General features: G+C 48.8%; 1 protein-coding gene across 3 annotated transcripts in view; it reads left to right on the forward strand.

Moving 5' to 3' along the window:
* The window catches only part of LOC144141197 (CD180 antigen-like), a 205,286-nt gene that overhangs the window by 143,001 nt on the left and 47,879 nt on the right, over positions 1 to 14,406 (forward strand). Inside the window, exon 1 of one of the 3 annotated variants that reach the window (XM_077672762.1) lies at positions 4,131 to 4,879. The exons of the other annotated variants lie outside the window; for them this stretch is intronic. Within the exon in view, the coding sequence (XP_077528888.1) occupies positions 4,206 to 4,879 (674 nt within the window). The 5' untranslated portion in view covers positions 4,131 to 4,205. Of the gene's footprint in view, positions 1 to 4,130; positions 4,880 to 14,406 lie in introns of those variants that run through there. 3 annotated transcript variants of the gene reach the window in all.

Below are 14,406 nucleotides of genomic sequence, written 5' to 3' on the forward strand. Positions count from 1 at the left end.
TGGAAAGTGGACTCTCCATGGCTGCAAAATCGCAACACTAGTGCTGTAGAACATCAATCGAATCAGTTTAGTTATTATATAGTTCAAGCTCCAGGAAGGTTTATTTGTCAGGGATTATTTAGAACCTTCACACAAGACGAACAAGAAAAAATAATACCCTTCTTTGTTGATTTTGGCTTCTAGATTAAAAAAAAATCCTTCTGGCTAGCCATTCCAAGTAGGCTAGGAACGTCGCTAGCGGCAATGGCGGCGCCCGCGACGGCCCGCGATTGCAGCGCCATATTTCCCTCTAGTATATATTAGTATAAAACTCTATGACTCGCGTATGTGGCGGGCAGCAGGTAAGCTCGGACAATCGCTACTTCAGTGAGAGGGATGGGGAAGGATTTCGGTAATAAAGGCAAGCAGCTCATACTAGGTGGCAAGTGGTGTTGGTGGTTTCGCCGAATGGGCATTCGGAGTGGTGCACGGTTGGTGACATGTTCGTGAGCTTCCGCGTCATTGTCTGCAGTTATCAACGTAGAAAAAGAGGAAGTGTACTCGCGTGTAGCGGCGGATATCGTCCTGCCGGAAGGGGGGAAACACATGCGCAGATAGTGACGCATTGCCACACGCGTTTTTCCCACTAAGAAAGCGGTCCTGCGGCCTTCACGCGTGTTCGTAACTGCTGCAGGACCGGTTTTCAGAAATCTAAAACGCGTGCGCTACGTCAGGCGCTACAAAGGTGCTCGTACACTCACTCTTCTGGAAGAAGAGAAAGGCAATAAAATTAGCAGTGGCTTGGCTAGGCTATGCCAGGATATACGTAGCGTGAGCTAAGGTTCAGCTGGTTATTCTTAGGTTTCCTGGTTGTGTAGGATTAGATGATTATCATGCTTACTGCTGCTAAAACAATTTTCAATCCAATCCAATCCAATCCCGTCAAGTCCAGTCCAGTCCAATCCAATCCAGCCAAGTCCGGATCAGTCCAGCCACTGCTCCTCGCGCATGCACGGCACGGCTCTCCAGGGGCCACGCGAAATGGCTATCAAACGGTTCCGGCGCAGCGTCAGACTTGGCTACTGCGCAACGGAGGCAAACAGCTGGGCACGCGCTGGCGCCAGTCCGTCTGCCGCGGCTATGACGTCACACCTCTGGAATGCGCAGACCGGCGAGTGTGCAGACACCATTCTCTACACACCGGTACTCAATTTGGATTGGATTAGAATTCAATTTAATTTAATCTAATCCAGTCCAATCCAAATCCAATCCAATCCAATGCTCCTCGCGCTTGCGCAGCACGGCCCTTCAAGGTACACGCGAAACTGCTGAACCTCGGCCAGTGTAGCTTACGCTGCAAAAGTTTTGAGCTAGCTTTTAAGGGCTGAATCTTGTCAGCACTTTACAGGATAGTAAAGTATTGAGTCAGTACTTCACAGGATCGTACAGAGCTAAAGTACTTGACCGGATCGTCTCGTTTTTAATGCGCACTTTCGCCACACTTGCCTGTTTTGTCCATCCACCTATAGGAGCGATTTGTGTGGATAGTTTGCTGTTGTATCAAGAAGTGACGACGTGGGGGCTACGGCCCCTCATGCTTCTTTGAGCGACTGTTCTAACGTAAAAATGTTAACTCCAGGTTATTCAATTAGGCAGACCACCAATCAGCAAAACTTTTATATACCTTTCGTATCATCTATGTAGACCCCTTCACCACAATGCTCTAGAATTACCAATAATTGACGTCAACGTAAATATTTAGTGCATAACGAGGGTCCAGCGCAAGGTTTAATATTGAGAATACGCTAACCCGGTAACTTGGTTTATATAAAGAATAAAAATATTTCCATTGGTTGTTTATTTGATTGATTTGAGTTTTACTATTTGCTCTGTCTGAGTGAACAATATATTTTTATACTAGGGATAGAATACGTATGGACATTCACTAAATCTTCGGCGTTGGTAGCAGTGATTCAGAACTTTACGATATTGTGTTGAAGCGAACTTACAAGAACTCAGAGTGTAGTCGCTACAGAGCCAAACACAATCGCGGAACTCTTACCTCTGCTTGCTGTTTCTTTGCTATAGCCAAAAGAAGCGCCGCCTAAAAATCCCTATATTTTTGCCTCTGCCTACAAAGCGTCATATGCAAAATGACCACACACTGTCATCACGCCGTTTGAAAGCAAACTTTACCCTACACTGTCGTTCACAATGACAGCGCTGCGGCTTGAGCAAATTTTCAAGGCGTCGTTGCGTCTTTCGGGCGACCGTGGGACTGCGGCGGTGAGTCTACACTGTAAAAGCACTGCCTATACCTTACACCCTTACATTCTAACAACAAAACAAAAAACACCCTTTAAGGGTGTTTTGTCGTTGACAACACCCTTATACACAAGAAAAACCATAATAATACACCCTTTTCAAGGGTGTTTTGTCAGTAATTACGTCCTCTCAATGGGTGTTTTTGTTTTGAATAGGGTGCAAGGGTGTTACACTTTACATCATTCTATACCTAACAGCCTTACTCTCTAAAAAAATACTGGAAACACCCTTTAATGTGTTTTGTTTTTTATAGCACCCTTACAGTCTAGTAAAACACAAAAACACTCGTTTAAAGGGGGTTCTTTGTGTTAATTACACCCTTTCGAAGGGTGTTTTACTTTGCTTTTTTATAGGGTATAAGTGTGTCAGTTACTGGAAAGAATGGTGTAAATCATTTTACAGTGTGGTTATAGACAAAGAAGGGTGTATATTTTTGCACTATTCACAAAAAGCTATTAAAAGGGTAGTAACACCTGTATTTACTAACCCCTTACAAACTTTACTCCCCGCACTACGGTACGTAGGTGCTGCCACTCAGTATTAATTCTAAATCTCTCGTTACCCGCCGCGGTGGCTCAGTGGCTAAGGCGTTGCGCTGCTGAGCACGAGGTCGCGGGTTCGATTCCCGGCCGCGGCGGCCGCTTTTATGATGGAGGCGAAAAGCAAAAACGCCCGTGTGTACGAGATTTCGGCGCACGATAAAGATCCCCAGGTGGTCAAAATTAATCCGGAGCCCTCCACTACGGCGCGCCTCATCGCCTGCGTTGCGTCGGCGCGTTAAACCCCACAATCAATCAATCAATTAAATCTCTCGTTACTAGTCGAGTGTGTGTATTTAGTTACTGCTGCTTTACACCAACATCCACTGATACAAACAAAATTTTATGACTTATTGAACATAACATCTACAACACTTTTTCCACTCCATCTCACGATTAAAATGTTCTTGCAACTCCACATGCTGACTTGTACACTGTCACATAAAAATGCACAAATTCAAAGTTATTGCTAAAATATTAGATTTTTGCGGCAAGCCCACCGACTCTATCCGAGGACTTTCCGCTGATGGCTATTAAAGCAAAAAGTGCAGGTGTGTTTCTAGGGTGACTAGCTTACACCCGCTCCCCCTGTGCGTACCGTTGGTTTTGCAGATCAATTTATTTGTGGTGTGTGATATGTGCCTGCAAAATATCTGTATGTCGTGCTGCGCACTCAGCCGATCAAAATTGTCACTGTTACGACTAGCTGCGCTACCCTCATCCCTACGTTAGAGCGTTCACAAGCACACCCTTTCTTCATCCTTACACCCTTTTTTAACTGAAACACCTTTCAAAGGTATGTGCCATGGGACAAGATTTTTACACCCTTTTCGGCTAAAAAAGTGTGTATGCATGTATTAGATTATGGTAGCGCTCCCTACTAGGTTACGCGCCAGTTAGTAAAGGCATGTAGCTGAGGGGAGCGTATCCGCTAGTACATTCCTGCTGAAGGTAGTGGTGCTAACTACTTGCTTCAGTTAGTAAACTTACTAGTGCTACATTTACTACCTCCAGTTACTAAGTACATAGTGGATGCTGTGGCAAGTAAATGGTTACGGTTCTGTCAGTAAATGCTACAAGCTTTTTTAAGAGTACACAGCGTAGAGTACGACCGCGCGGGGGCGTGTTCAGCTGTCGCCCTATCCTGCCCAAGCGGCTGCCGTGCCGCACAAAGACAACAGGAACAACACGCCAGACTTTGTCCACGTTGGAAGGGGGCCCACGCATATCGGCGCCTTATCTCCGACGCATATTTCCACACCGGGAGATAAGAAGGCTACGCCTCAAAGTTTCTCTCGACTCATTCGTAGGGAAGCATTGTGCTCCGTGCCAGCGAGCGACAAACCACAGAGAGACGCCGCGATGGCTGCCAGTTTGCTGCGGAGCTTATTGAGCGCCGTTCCACTGGCTCTGCTGATCGCCATGTGCCAGTCGGCGCAGGGCTCCCGCTACTGCCCATCCAAGGAGATCATCTACCCGTGCGGCTGCACCCAGACCAGACTCGGTCCCAGGGTGCTCTGCACCGCCGTGAACAACGAGCAGACCCTGCGCACCGTCCTGGCCTACCTGAGCAGCTACAAGCTGAACGCCTTCACGCTGCGGCACATCAACTTCACCACGACGCCCGACCTGTTCAGTGGGCTGAGGGCAGTGACCGTGAAGATCCAGGATTCGGTGTTTCGGATGCACAATTCCAACTCCCTGCGGCCGTTCGCCGTCGCGGGAGACGTGCAAGACCTGGACGTGAGGGAGTCGTTCCTGGACCTGGGCAACAGCAACCTGGCGGTAATGCACGGCCTGAAGTACGTCACGGTCAGAGCCAGCTCCATCGGGCTGTTGCAGAAGCGCTGGTTCGACGGCATGGAAGGGCTGAACAAGTTGACGATAGAGAGCACGCGGCTGGGTGGCCTCGAGGACAACGCCCTGGCGGGGCTCACCGAAGTGGAAGACATTTCGCTGGTTGCTGACACGCTGGAGCACCTGCGGAGGAGTTATTTTCCGGAGCACGCCACCAGGCTCACCCGCCTCGACTTCAGGTAAAACAGAGCCTGCGCTCTTCTTTGACACATCCCAAAGCAATAGGCCTAATATGTTTACTACTGCGTAACGAATATTACCAGTACGCAGAATCATTGAAGGGCCGACCAACATCGTCAACAGGAACCTTTTTTTGTAAATCGGGGAAGCTGTGCTGAAAAGGTGTGTGCGACAAATGTGGCGTACTTCCTGCGTCGAAGTTACCAAATTGCGTCACATGTCCTTCATTCGAGCACCGCCTCTTCCCAGACCTAAAACTCTTTATGCCTACCGCGAAATCAGGCTAGCTTTAGATCGTTTTTTACACTAACTAGCCGGCCGTGAGTGAATAAATCTTTCTTTACGGATCACAAAGCTCAGGGCTGATTGGAACTCCCATGAAAATAACATATACGTGCGCGGAGACATGCCGGTAGGTAGCGACGTGCACAGACGTATTGATAAGCACAAGGCAGTACAAGCTGGACTGCTCTCTGAAATGATAGAGTTAATCACTTTTATCAAGTCACTGTTGAGCTCAGGCTGCATGTATCGGGCTGCTGTCCAAACACGTAGGCTGCCAGTGAGAATTGCTCCCAGTTCGAATGTTTGCAACTGGTTACAGCGTCATTTTAAAAAAATAACACAGCTCATCTCCAGGTGCCAAAGGGCATACCCAGAAAATGTATTCGGGTATGGAGAGAAAACATGCTACAGACACACAACATCTATAATGATTGGCAGCTCACGCACACACGCCGAATTTCCAGGTGGCTTAGGAGGGCAAGATCGGTTGAGGATGACGCGCGTATTTTAAACTGTTCATTGTCGGCGGCTTGTGGCTTCCCCCTCGACGGACACTGCTGTCGTACGCTTCTTGAAAAGGCACAAGACCTACTGGCAAGGCGTGCTGTACACGCCTATAGCGGCTGTTACCGCTCAGCTGTTGGTTTTGTATAAGAGTCTGGGACATCTTCACGCAACGTAAGGACGCATCTCGGACTCGGGGCAAGTCTTGAAGTATTCCCATCTTCTGGTTTTGGATAGACCGATCATATCGTCATTACCACATTTCGACGTACTTTAACATGGCGGCCACTGGTTTGTGGCTCTATGTCCAATTTCAGTGCGCTGTTTGCATGGGAATTCTCAAGGGCAGCCTGCCAGGCTTTCATTCACTATAATGGTAACCCGTTTGTTTTTTGTGGCGAAAGCGACAAATTTTCGCGCTGGCTTCGCATGTTACCCTCTCCCAGATGGCACATTTTTCCGCCTAACCCGAGACAACAGTCCACCACAAACGCGTTCAGTAGGACCAAACTGTAAACAAAATGCCGCGTGAGCCGGCTCCTCCGCTATGAGGCAGTTGAATAAAACATCTCGGCCCATCTCCGCTAATGCGAAACCTGAGGAGGGGCGAAGCATGCAGCGTGTAAGTGTATTCAAAGATTGTACGTCTCTCTTTTGCCACACGGCGCGCGATGATTGGGCGACGGAGAAGCGCCGTTAGGGGGGGGCGGAGGGGGATCGCGCACTTGCTGAGGCGGTGGCACCCTCTCTTGCATTGAGCCGGATTTAAGCAATTAAATGAACGAGAGACTGGCCGTAAGTTGTCTTCATGTCACACGCTACAGCATGCTAAGAAGTATGCTTTACCGGAGAAATCCTGTAGTCTTAAACCAATTTCGAGACGAAATTTAACAAATGTTCGTTATAATGAAATAAAATCCTGATTATTCCTGTATTTTAAATTAGCTTAAATCATTTTAGTTTTTTACCCGGTTTTATCCATTATACGCATGTTTTTACCATCGTTTGAGAACTTGATTTTCCTTGACGACAGGAGACGCCGACAGCCCGATCCCCTCCGCCCCTAAAGATCAATGTGACAAAATGAGAGGGGCAGACCAATACTGCGGCGGAGCATGCGATTTCCCTAAAAAATGTGGCCTTCCGTGCTTAACTATACAAGACGATCGTTAAGTTTCCAAGTGAAAGCGGATTTCCGACTTTCGACCGTACGTCTGGTTTATTAATTCGTCAGATCGACTTTAGTGAGTGCTAATATTACTCATTTCGCAGCGTTGTGGCGAAACAGACTCACGAAGACTCGAAGAAGTGTGAAACTCCTGAAAACAGATGATGAGAGCAATGACATCACAATATTCAGAACCAGGACTAAACATCATGGGGTTGGCACAAAGATGTGTTCCGATTGAGTGGATCGAGAAAGTTGAGAGCGCAAATGTGGAACTTACCACAAGAGTAACATCGTCTCCTCCAGTACTGACTCTGTCACATTTTGAGTAGCTCCTAATTACGGGAACCATGAAGAGAAAATACCAGTTTTCGTGCATTGAAAAGTCTGCGTTGTGCCAATAAAAATGATGCCAATTTTAATGTAAACTTTGAACAATTACGCCAGATAATAAAAAAACAGATGAGGTAGTGGCGATTTACCAGTGGCGGTTTACCAGTTACTTTCCAACCCAGCCTTTCTGCGGTCGCACGGTTTGCGTGTACGATTACCGGCGACTGACGGAAGCCACCTCCAAGAACCACGGTTATGATATTGCAGCAGGGCCTCTAGTCCCGTTTCATCGCACCAGTTAAATGGAACCGTGGTGTGAACACAGCGATACTTGTTTTTAGTATTCCTGCTTTACTCCCGTGTGGACGTTGTGTAGCGCGAAGGTGGAAAATTTGTAATATTCCCTTTATTTTTTATGAAAGCAACGTTTTTGGAGGTTGGAATGGAGATAAGTTATACCCGTGCCCCACGTAAACGAAAAATGACATTAAATGTTTAATGCCTTAAGTTTCAATGCCATTAATTCGCTGCTACACACAAAAACCTAATGCCATTCGCTCTAATGTAATTTTGGTTTAAGGAGTACCGCACAACTTATCCACACCTTCACGAACGCCTTAAACCTGCCTACTCTCGAACGCGATCGGAACCAAATGAAACCAACGAAACTCTCAGCACCGGAGTGTTGACGCGGAAACGTAGCTGGACTTCGAAATAAGATGATTTTTCATGCCCTCTTTCAGGCGAAGTTCTGAAGACGAAGTTCACTAAAACAGCGGCAAAAATCATAACGTCATGTTACTCGTCGTTTTGAATTTTTTGGACTTGACTACTACTGGCAGGAGATGGCCGCTGCTGAAGGCACTTTTAAAGCGACTCGCGTCATTTTTTAGAAAACACTATTTCGCACAACGTTTTCGTTTACAGAAAAATTTTCAACCCTTTAAGACGGTTTTCTCTACGTTGAAAACTTCTAAAATATGAGTGCATTTCTCTTTTTGGGCATTATCCCCATCATGCCCTACACATTATATTCCTTTGCGTTCAGGCGTGTAGCACGGACCGCCTAAATAATGTCATTCGGTTTTTTAAGGCCTTAAGCTCTTAATGTCATTTTCCGTGCCTGTGTGGCACGGGTATTAGTAACTCGAAGCTTGTTACTTCATATACAACAAGGGTTGATTTTGTATTCAAGGTCCTTTTCAGCTCAACAAGGAGACATCGCATAACATGCGTAATAGTATGAATTGGTCACCACAGAGACGCAAATCAACAAAAGGTCGTTTAAGTTGGTTGGATATTAGTCTGACCCACAAGGCTGACAGCAGTTATTTTGACCCTTAAAAGGCAACCGTGGAGATCACAAACTGCTTCGGCAGCTTCGAGCTTTAGAAAGTACACTTCGAATCGGCCGTCTAGAACTAACCTGTATACACAGCACGTCCAACTCAGCAGGCTATCTAGACAGGTTCGGTACAGAAGTGCAGCGTTTGAAGTTACAAAAGGGAAAAGCTGCCAGCGGGAAACGCGACGTAAAGACTGGCTTACTTAGTGGACACTGCGTAATGGTACTTTATTGAAGGAGGCGCTGGCACAACTGCTTTGAAACATGACGGAGTCAAGGTGTTATATGGCAGCGCATCTGCCATTCTGCCCTGATAGCGCAGTTCAGCTCTTTATGGCGGTTGTGATAGATTATGGCCATCAAATAAATACAAGGAGAGGACAGGGACTCCATAATGCAAGCTATATCCGAACGCCCATGAACATGCATTCAGTCTTAGCAGCAAAGCTGTAGTCGCCCCAGAACATCCGCAACTCTTCACCTCGACCATGTGCACCTCAGGAAAACCGGCGAGGGCGCATGGGACACTGCTTCTTTCGAGAAACTCATGAGAGCACGTGCAGGCTGAAAGGAACGACTCAAGGGGTGCCATACTTTTAAAAACACTGAAGTTCTGGCAGACAGTAGGAAAACAACTCAGTGCTTCTTGTAAGCTTCTAAACTTCTGGTTTCATTGAGGTTGTTCGTGAAGCTGAGGCACTAGTGGATTCACTAACACCATCGGAATCGGCGCTTCTCTTCCCCCACTTTGCTTCTCATCAGTTTTGGTGACGAAAAGTGATCACAATCCCATTGGTGACGCTTCTCGTCACCGATGAGATTGCCGTAATGATGGAGCGTGGTACTCCGATGTTCCGCAGAGCAGCTACTGAGCGCCGTAGTTGTTCGCAGGCAAACTATGCGGGGCGCAGTCCTAAACCCCCAAACCAGGGCAAGAAGTCTGAGTAACTACTCGCGTATCATCACTGGGAATTGCGGGTGTGATCATTTTATGGGAGCAAGATATCCCACGTACCATGGTCGAATGGAATAATCCAACATCTCGTATCGCTTCTCGAAAAGACAACACGAAATTCCAGGAACTAATTCAACAGCTAACCTAGCACTTTTCTCTCCTTCTTGGGTTTTTCTTTTCCGTCCTCCAAAATCTGCACTGAACATTTAAATTACTGCTCTGCATTTATTTTTGTTGTTGTTGTTGTGCTGATAGGTTGTGCATAGTGTCGTACTTGAATTTGAACCATCTGTTTTACATTCCTGTCTTTTTTGTTGCTATAATGATTTGATTACTTGATTACTGCGTTATAACTTTTTTCAAGTTCACAATGTGTATTTATTTGCGTTTACAGTTTGAAAACTCCTGCTTCTTTTTGTTTATTTTTTCCCTTTTACTCCGCTAATACAATCCGTGTGCAGTGTAACTCCCTATATATATACCCCCTCACCGGGGCCCTTTAGGGGTGTTGCAAATAAATAAATAAATAAATCGGTAATGAAATGTACGGGAATGCCATTCCAACCGTCTTCCCTCAGCTGACGTACCACTACTTGAAGTCGAACATTTCTGCTTTAGTGCAGGACGGTCTGCTAAGCTCAAAGGTCATTATAGAGTTAAACATGGATACAACAAAGTTGAAAAAATTCGCAATGTTTCGTTACATTCAGGTTTAAGTTACATGCAGGTTTCGAGTTAAGGCTCGCGTGAATGAACCAGAAACGAAAGCAAAATACTAGACATCAGTGACGGTCAACTCACCCTTCAAGAATTTATTTAACAGTGAAAAACTGCGTGATTTCCGCCTGCTTCTTTCCTACGAGCTTAGTCACCACACGGCACTCCAAAGATGCGATGTCCCTCACCCCCGTATTCACAAACGTAACTCGAGTATCACTTTTGCTTTTCACACTTTTAGGTGCCTTAGCGCGTTTCAAGGACCAAACTTATGCCGAGAGGACGACTCTTCGCGAACTCGATGCTCGTTTCCGAAATAAAAATTGGTGACAGGGTGCTAGCTGGGATACTGCACCGGGAGGCGACGTCCTTCTTTCTCGCCGACGGAGACGGCATTTAAAATTGGGATTTTGTCTCGGAAAGAACAAAACTCCTTTTCTGCCGGCACAAATCGTCCCCGACGAACCGAACCGACACCTCAGATAGCCGTCGAGACGCGAGACTACATGCCGAAAGGCAGGTCTAGCACGTGGGAACGCTCAGGCCCCGTACGTGGAAACACACGGTAGTCCGTGGGGAAGCCGAAGTTTGCTAAATCAGTGCTTTTATCCAGCAGGTTTTTGGGGAAAAGTGCAAAAAGCAATGGATCATCACCGTAGCTAGTTCGTTACATCGAGGTTAACCGTCGCCACTCCTTCGTTACACAGAGGTCGCAAACACATGGGTGTCAATGGGGCTTGCAAAGGGGAATCGAAAAAAAAATCCAGGAACTCGTTACATAGAGGTTCGTTACACCCACGTTTTACTGTAGTCAGCTACGGAGCTGGGAAGGAGGAAAACTGACGGTAGACTTGAGTAACTCGAAGATGAAGAGGCAGTCCGAGGAGTAGAAACTGAAGAAGGAAGGAGAGAAAGACGTGACCTTCGCGTGGTTGAACGTGGTCTTCCAACTCGCTATCAAACACTCATCTCCCACTCCAACGGACAGGAACGTCATACAGAGGTATCTACTGGAATCGTCTTGTTTCGTGCAAAAAAACACTTTAATAGATAAGATCTGATAAGCGTTGCGTCGAAATGCGCTCCCAACAAAACACACTCACGCCTTAGATGCAAGCGCTACTTATTTCCGGTCCCTCTATCGTGTCCGAACAATGGCACCAGCGCCTAGGCGGAACGACAAATGCGACGCCGGAAGTGAGACAAAGAGTTGTGAATGCCAGCTTGGAGCACCGGCGTGAAGTGCATACTCTCTTCGTGAGATAATGATGACGTACGGTATACGTCGGAACTCGGGGGTCGACCTCCCACCAAATGGAAGCCAATGATCACAGCGTAGCTTTGCGGTGAGAAGGGTTGAAAGCCGGCTCATACTGCACTGAACCGCGACAAAGAGACCCAATAACGATAGAGGGTATACGTGTCCTGGAAAGGCCGTTACACCCTTGAGTTGTCATGCTGGCGGCCGGCAGCCCGTCCGAGATCGGCTCGAGAGCTCTAGTGAAGCACCGGCCCTTTTGTTGCGCGTTGGTTATCAGTGTGTGCCAAAGAGCGTCCTTTCGAGGAATAAACCCCGCATTGATGGTCGTCCGGTGCTTCACTGGTGCCAGGCAGCGTGCACGCCTTTTTAAAGCGAAGCTGTCTATTGGTCGATGTCCGTCCGTCTACTCTTCGGTTCGACACGGAAAAGAAACATTTTGTCTCCAGATTTTCAAAGCGAAGCTGTTTATTGATCGATGTCCATCCGTCTACTCTTCATGTCGACACGGAAAACAAACATTTTGTCTCCAGATTTTCAAAGCGAAGCTGTCTATTGATTGATGTCCATCCGTCTACTCTTTGTGTCTACACGGAACAAACATTTTGTCTTCAGTTTTTCGAGAATGCTGTTCACCTCTCAATCAGATGTAGGTGTGTCGGAAAACATCGTACCTAAATTGGCCGCTAAGACGGCTCTATCATCTGCGAACGTGAATGCCGGTTCTCCTCATCATCAGAACTGATTAAGGTGGCCTTTACTGAATGCGTTTAGCATACACACATCGCACGTTAAAGTCAGTTACTTCATTGACCCTACGCGGCGTGGGGGCACGCGGCTGCCTCAGCCAGCGGCGCATCACTCATCGTCGAGCCAGGGTGCCCTCCGCTTCGCACGGCCCCGAACGTGAATGCAAATAAAGACGTTTTTTTCAAGGTCATTGTCGGGCGTTTCGACGCACCAACTGGTGCGGGCCGTGGGACGAGCAGTGCACAAATGAAACGCACGTGTCGCGAGGCGCCTTGAAACACTGCGCATTCCGAGGAAGGTCGCGCCTGCTTACACCGGATGCGCTAATGGCCACCACATGGGGTTGGACCCCCACGACGGACTCGCTTTTCACCCTTCCCCGGCCCCCAGCGGCAAGAAGAGGGGCAGATGAAGACAGAGAGACGCGGTCCGAGCGCAGGAGAGCTCGGCCCGTCGTCTTTGGGCTCCGCGCGAGTACTGTTTTTTAGTCGCCCGCTGGGCTGTAAATAAATGTGCAGTTTTGTATCGGAGGCTGAGTTAGTCGGTTGAGGATACCCGGGGTCAGATCCTCAGCGCTACTGCGGCTTGGAGGAGAAGCCCCGGGGGAAAAAACACCACGAAGATAACTGGCGCAGTCGACAGGATCTTCAACAGCGACGACTCAGCCAGCCGGCGGGCGAGACGGAGCAGGCGGAGAAGTCGCGGCCTGCTGAACGCGATCGGCGGGAGCAGCGAGCTCGTCAGCCTGGTGGAGAAGCGGCTCGACCGGCGCTCAGCGGACTTCTCAACGGAAAGCGGCAGCCTGCTGAACGAGATCAGCAGGAGCAGCGAGCTCGCCAGCGTCGCGGAGAAGCGGCTCGATCGGCGCTCAACGGACGTCTCAACAGAGACCGAGGCGATCTCTGCGGCCTGCTGAGCAGTGGAGAAGCAGCTTCGCCAGCGGTCAGTGGAGGTATCAGCAGCCCATTGAGCGTGGAGCGGCAGGAGCAGCGAGCTGTCGGCAGGCGAGAAGTCAGCGGGTGATTGTTCGGCGGACACTTCGGCGGAAGGAGCCGCGCATAAATGGATACCCCATCTGCACCGGTGCGGCATCTCTGCAAGCACGGAGCTATGCAGGTCAGTGCCTCTCTTGATCCTGGGTGCGTGGCTCACCATGACATGTAGGGGGTGCTTCATGAGCAGCCCTGAGATAATGGGGGGTGGTTAGCTAGGCATGGGGAGATGGAGCTGAGTGTGAGTGCTGACGAGGAAGCAAGTGTCCGGATTAGGTCAGTCATGTAGTTCCCTGAACAGAAGGCGCTATTGCTGGCGAAATTGAGAATCGCTGAAGCAGAGTTAGCGGTGGAACGTTCCAAGAGTGAACGTTTCATGAGAGCTAACAATGTTCCTGCCTCACCGAACGCTCAAACAGTCATGTTCAGCACAGCGGGAGAGAGTGAACTGGGGTGTTCCGGTACGCCGAAAGATGTGCGGGGTGGAACCCATTCACTGGGCATGCATGAGCGTCCGGTTTCGCGGGATTCGGCACGATCAGAATCTCGCGGGAAAGGCGAAGAGAGGATAGTGGCGCACGTTCCCTCGTGGGCGCTCAGATTTCCTGTAACCGCGGAGCACGGTAGGCAAGCATCCCGCGTAGAAAGCTTCACCGAAATGAAGATGGAGGTCAAGGAAGGTGTTACGCGCGAGGCTGCATTTGCAAATGACAGGCAGTCAGAGGTGAATGAGAGTGTGCGCATGCCCGTGAAGAAGTTGATAGCAAGAGAGACAGGCTCCGCTGCGTCGCATGTTCGCGTTCAGGTGGCCCATGAGCCCCTCGCTGCTCCTTGCGTCACACAACAGTGTGTGGTAGAGAACGGCGCTTCGTGCGTAAACAGTGGTTCAGTAGCGGCCGAACACGAGGGTTCCCACAGAAAGGGGCGGAAGGACAGTGAAGTTCTTAAATCAGCCGTTGTGAAGGGGCTGGCTTCAGTCGAGTGTGAGCCCGTCGTCGCACCGCGCGGAGATGGAGAACATTCTGGGAGCGTGGGCGAGCGGCCCGCTGCTTTGCAGAATGCAGCAGAACGGGAATCGCGCGCGGATGCAGTTGGTGTCGCGCGCACTGCATCTTGTGTTTCTGGAGGTCCCCAAATGTCGAGTCCCGAAAATGTGATTGCCGCGGGGAGCTCCAGCGAACTGCGCGCGGAAAGTGTAAATCAGGCTACGGCCGCTCAT

This window comes from Haemaphysalis longicornis, unplaced genomic scaffold (assembly GCF_048455015.1).
Source record: "Haemaphysalis longicornis isolate Haplotype H1 unplaced genomic scaffold, Haemaphysalis longicornis Haplotype H1 scaffold_6, whole genome shotgun sequence".
In the NCBI taxonomy this organism is placed as follows: Eukaryota; Metazoa; Arthropoda; class Arachnida; order Ixodida; family Ixodidae; genus Haemaphysalis; species Haemaphysalis longicornis.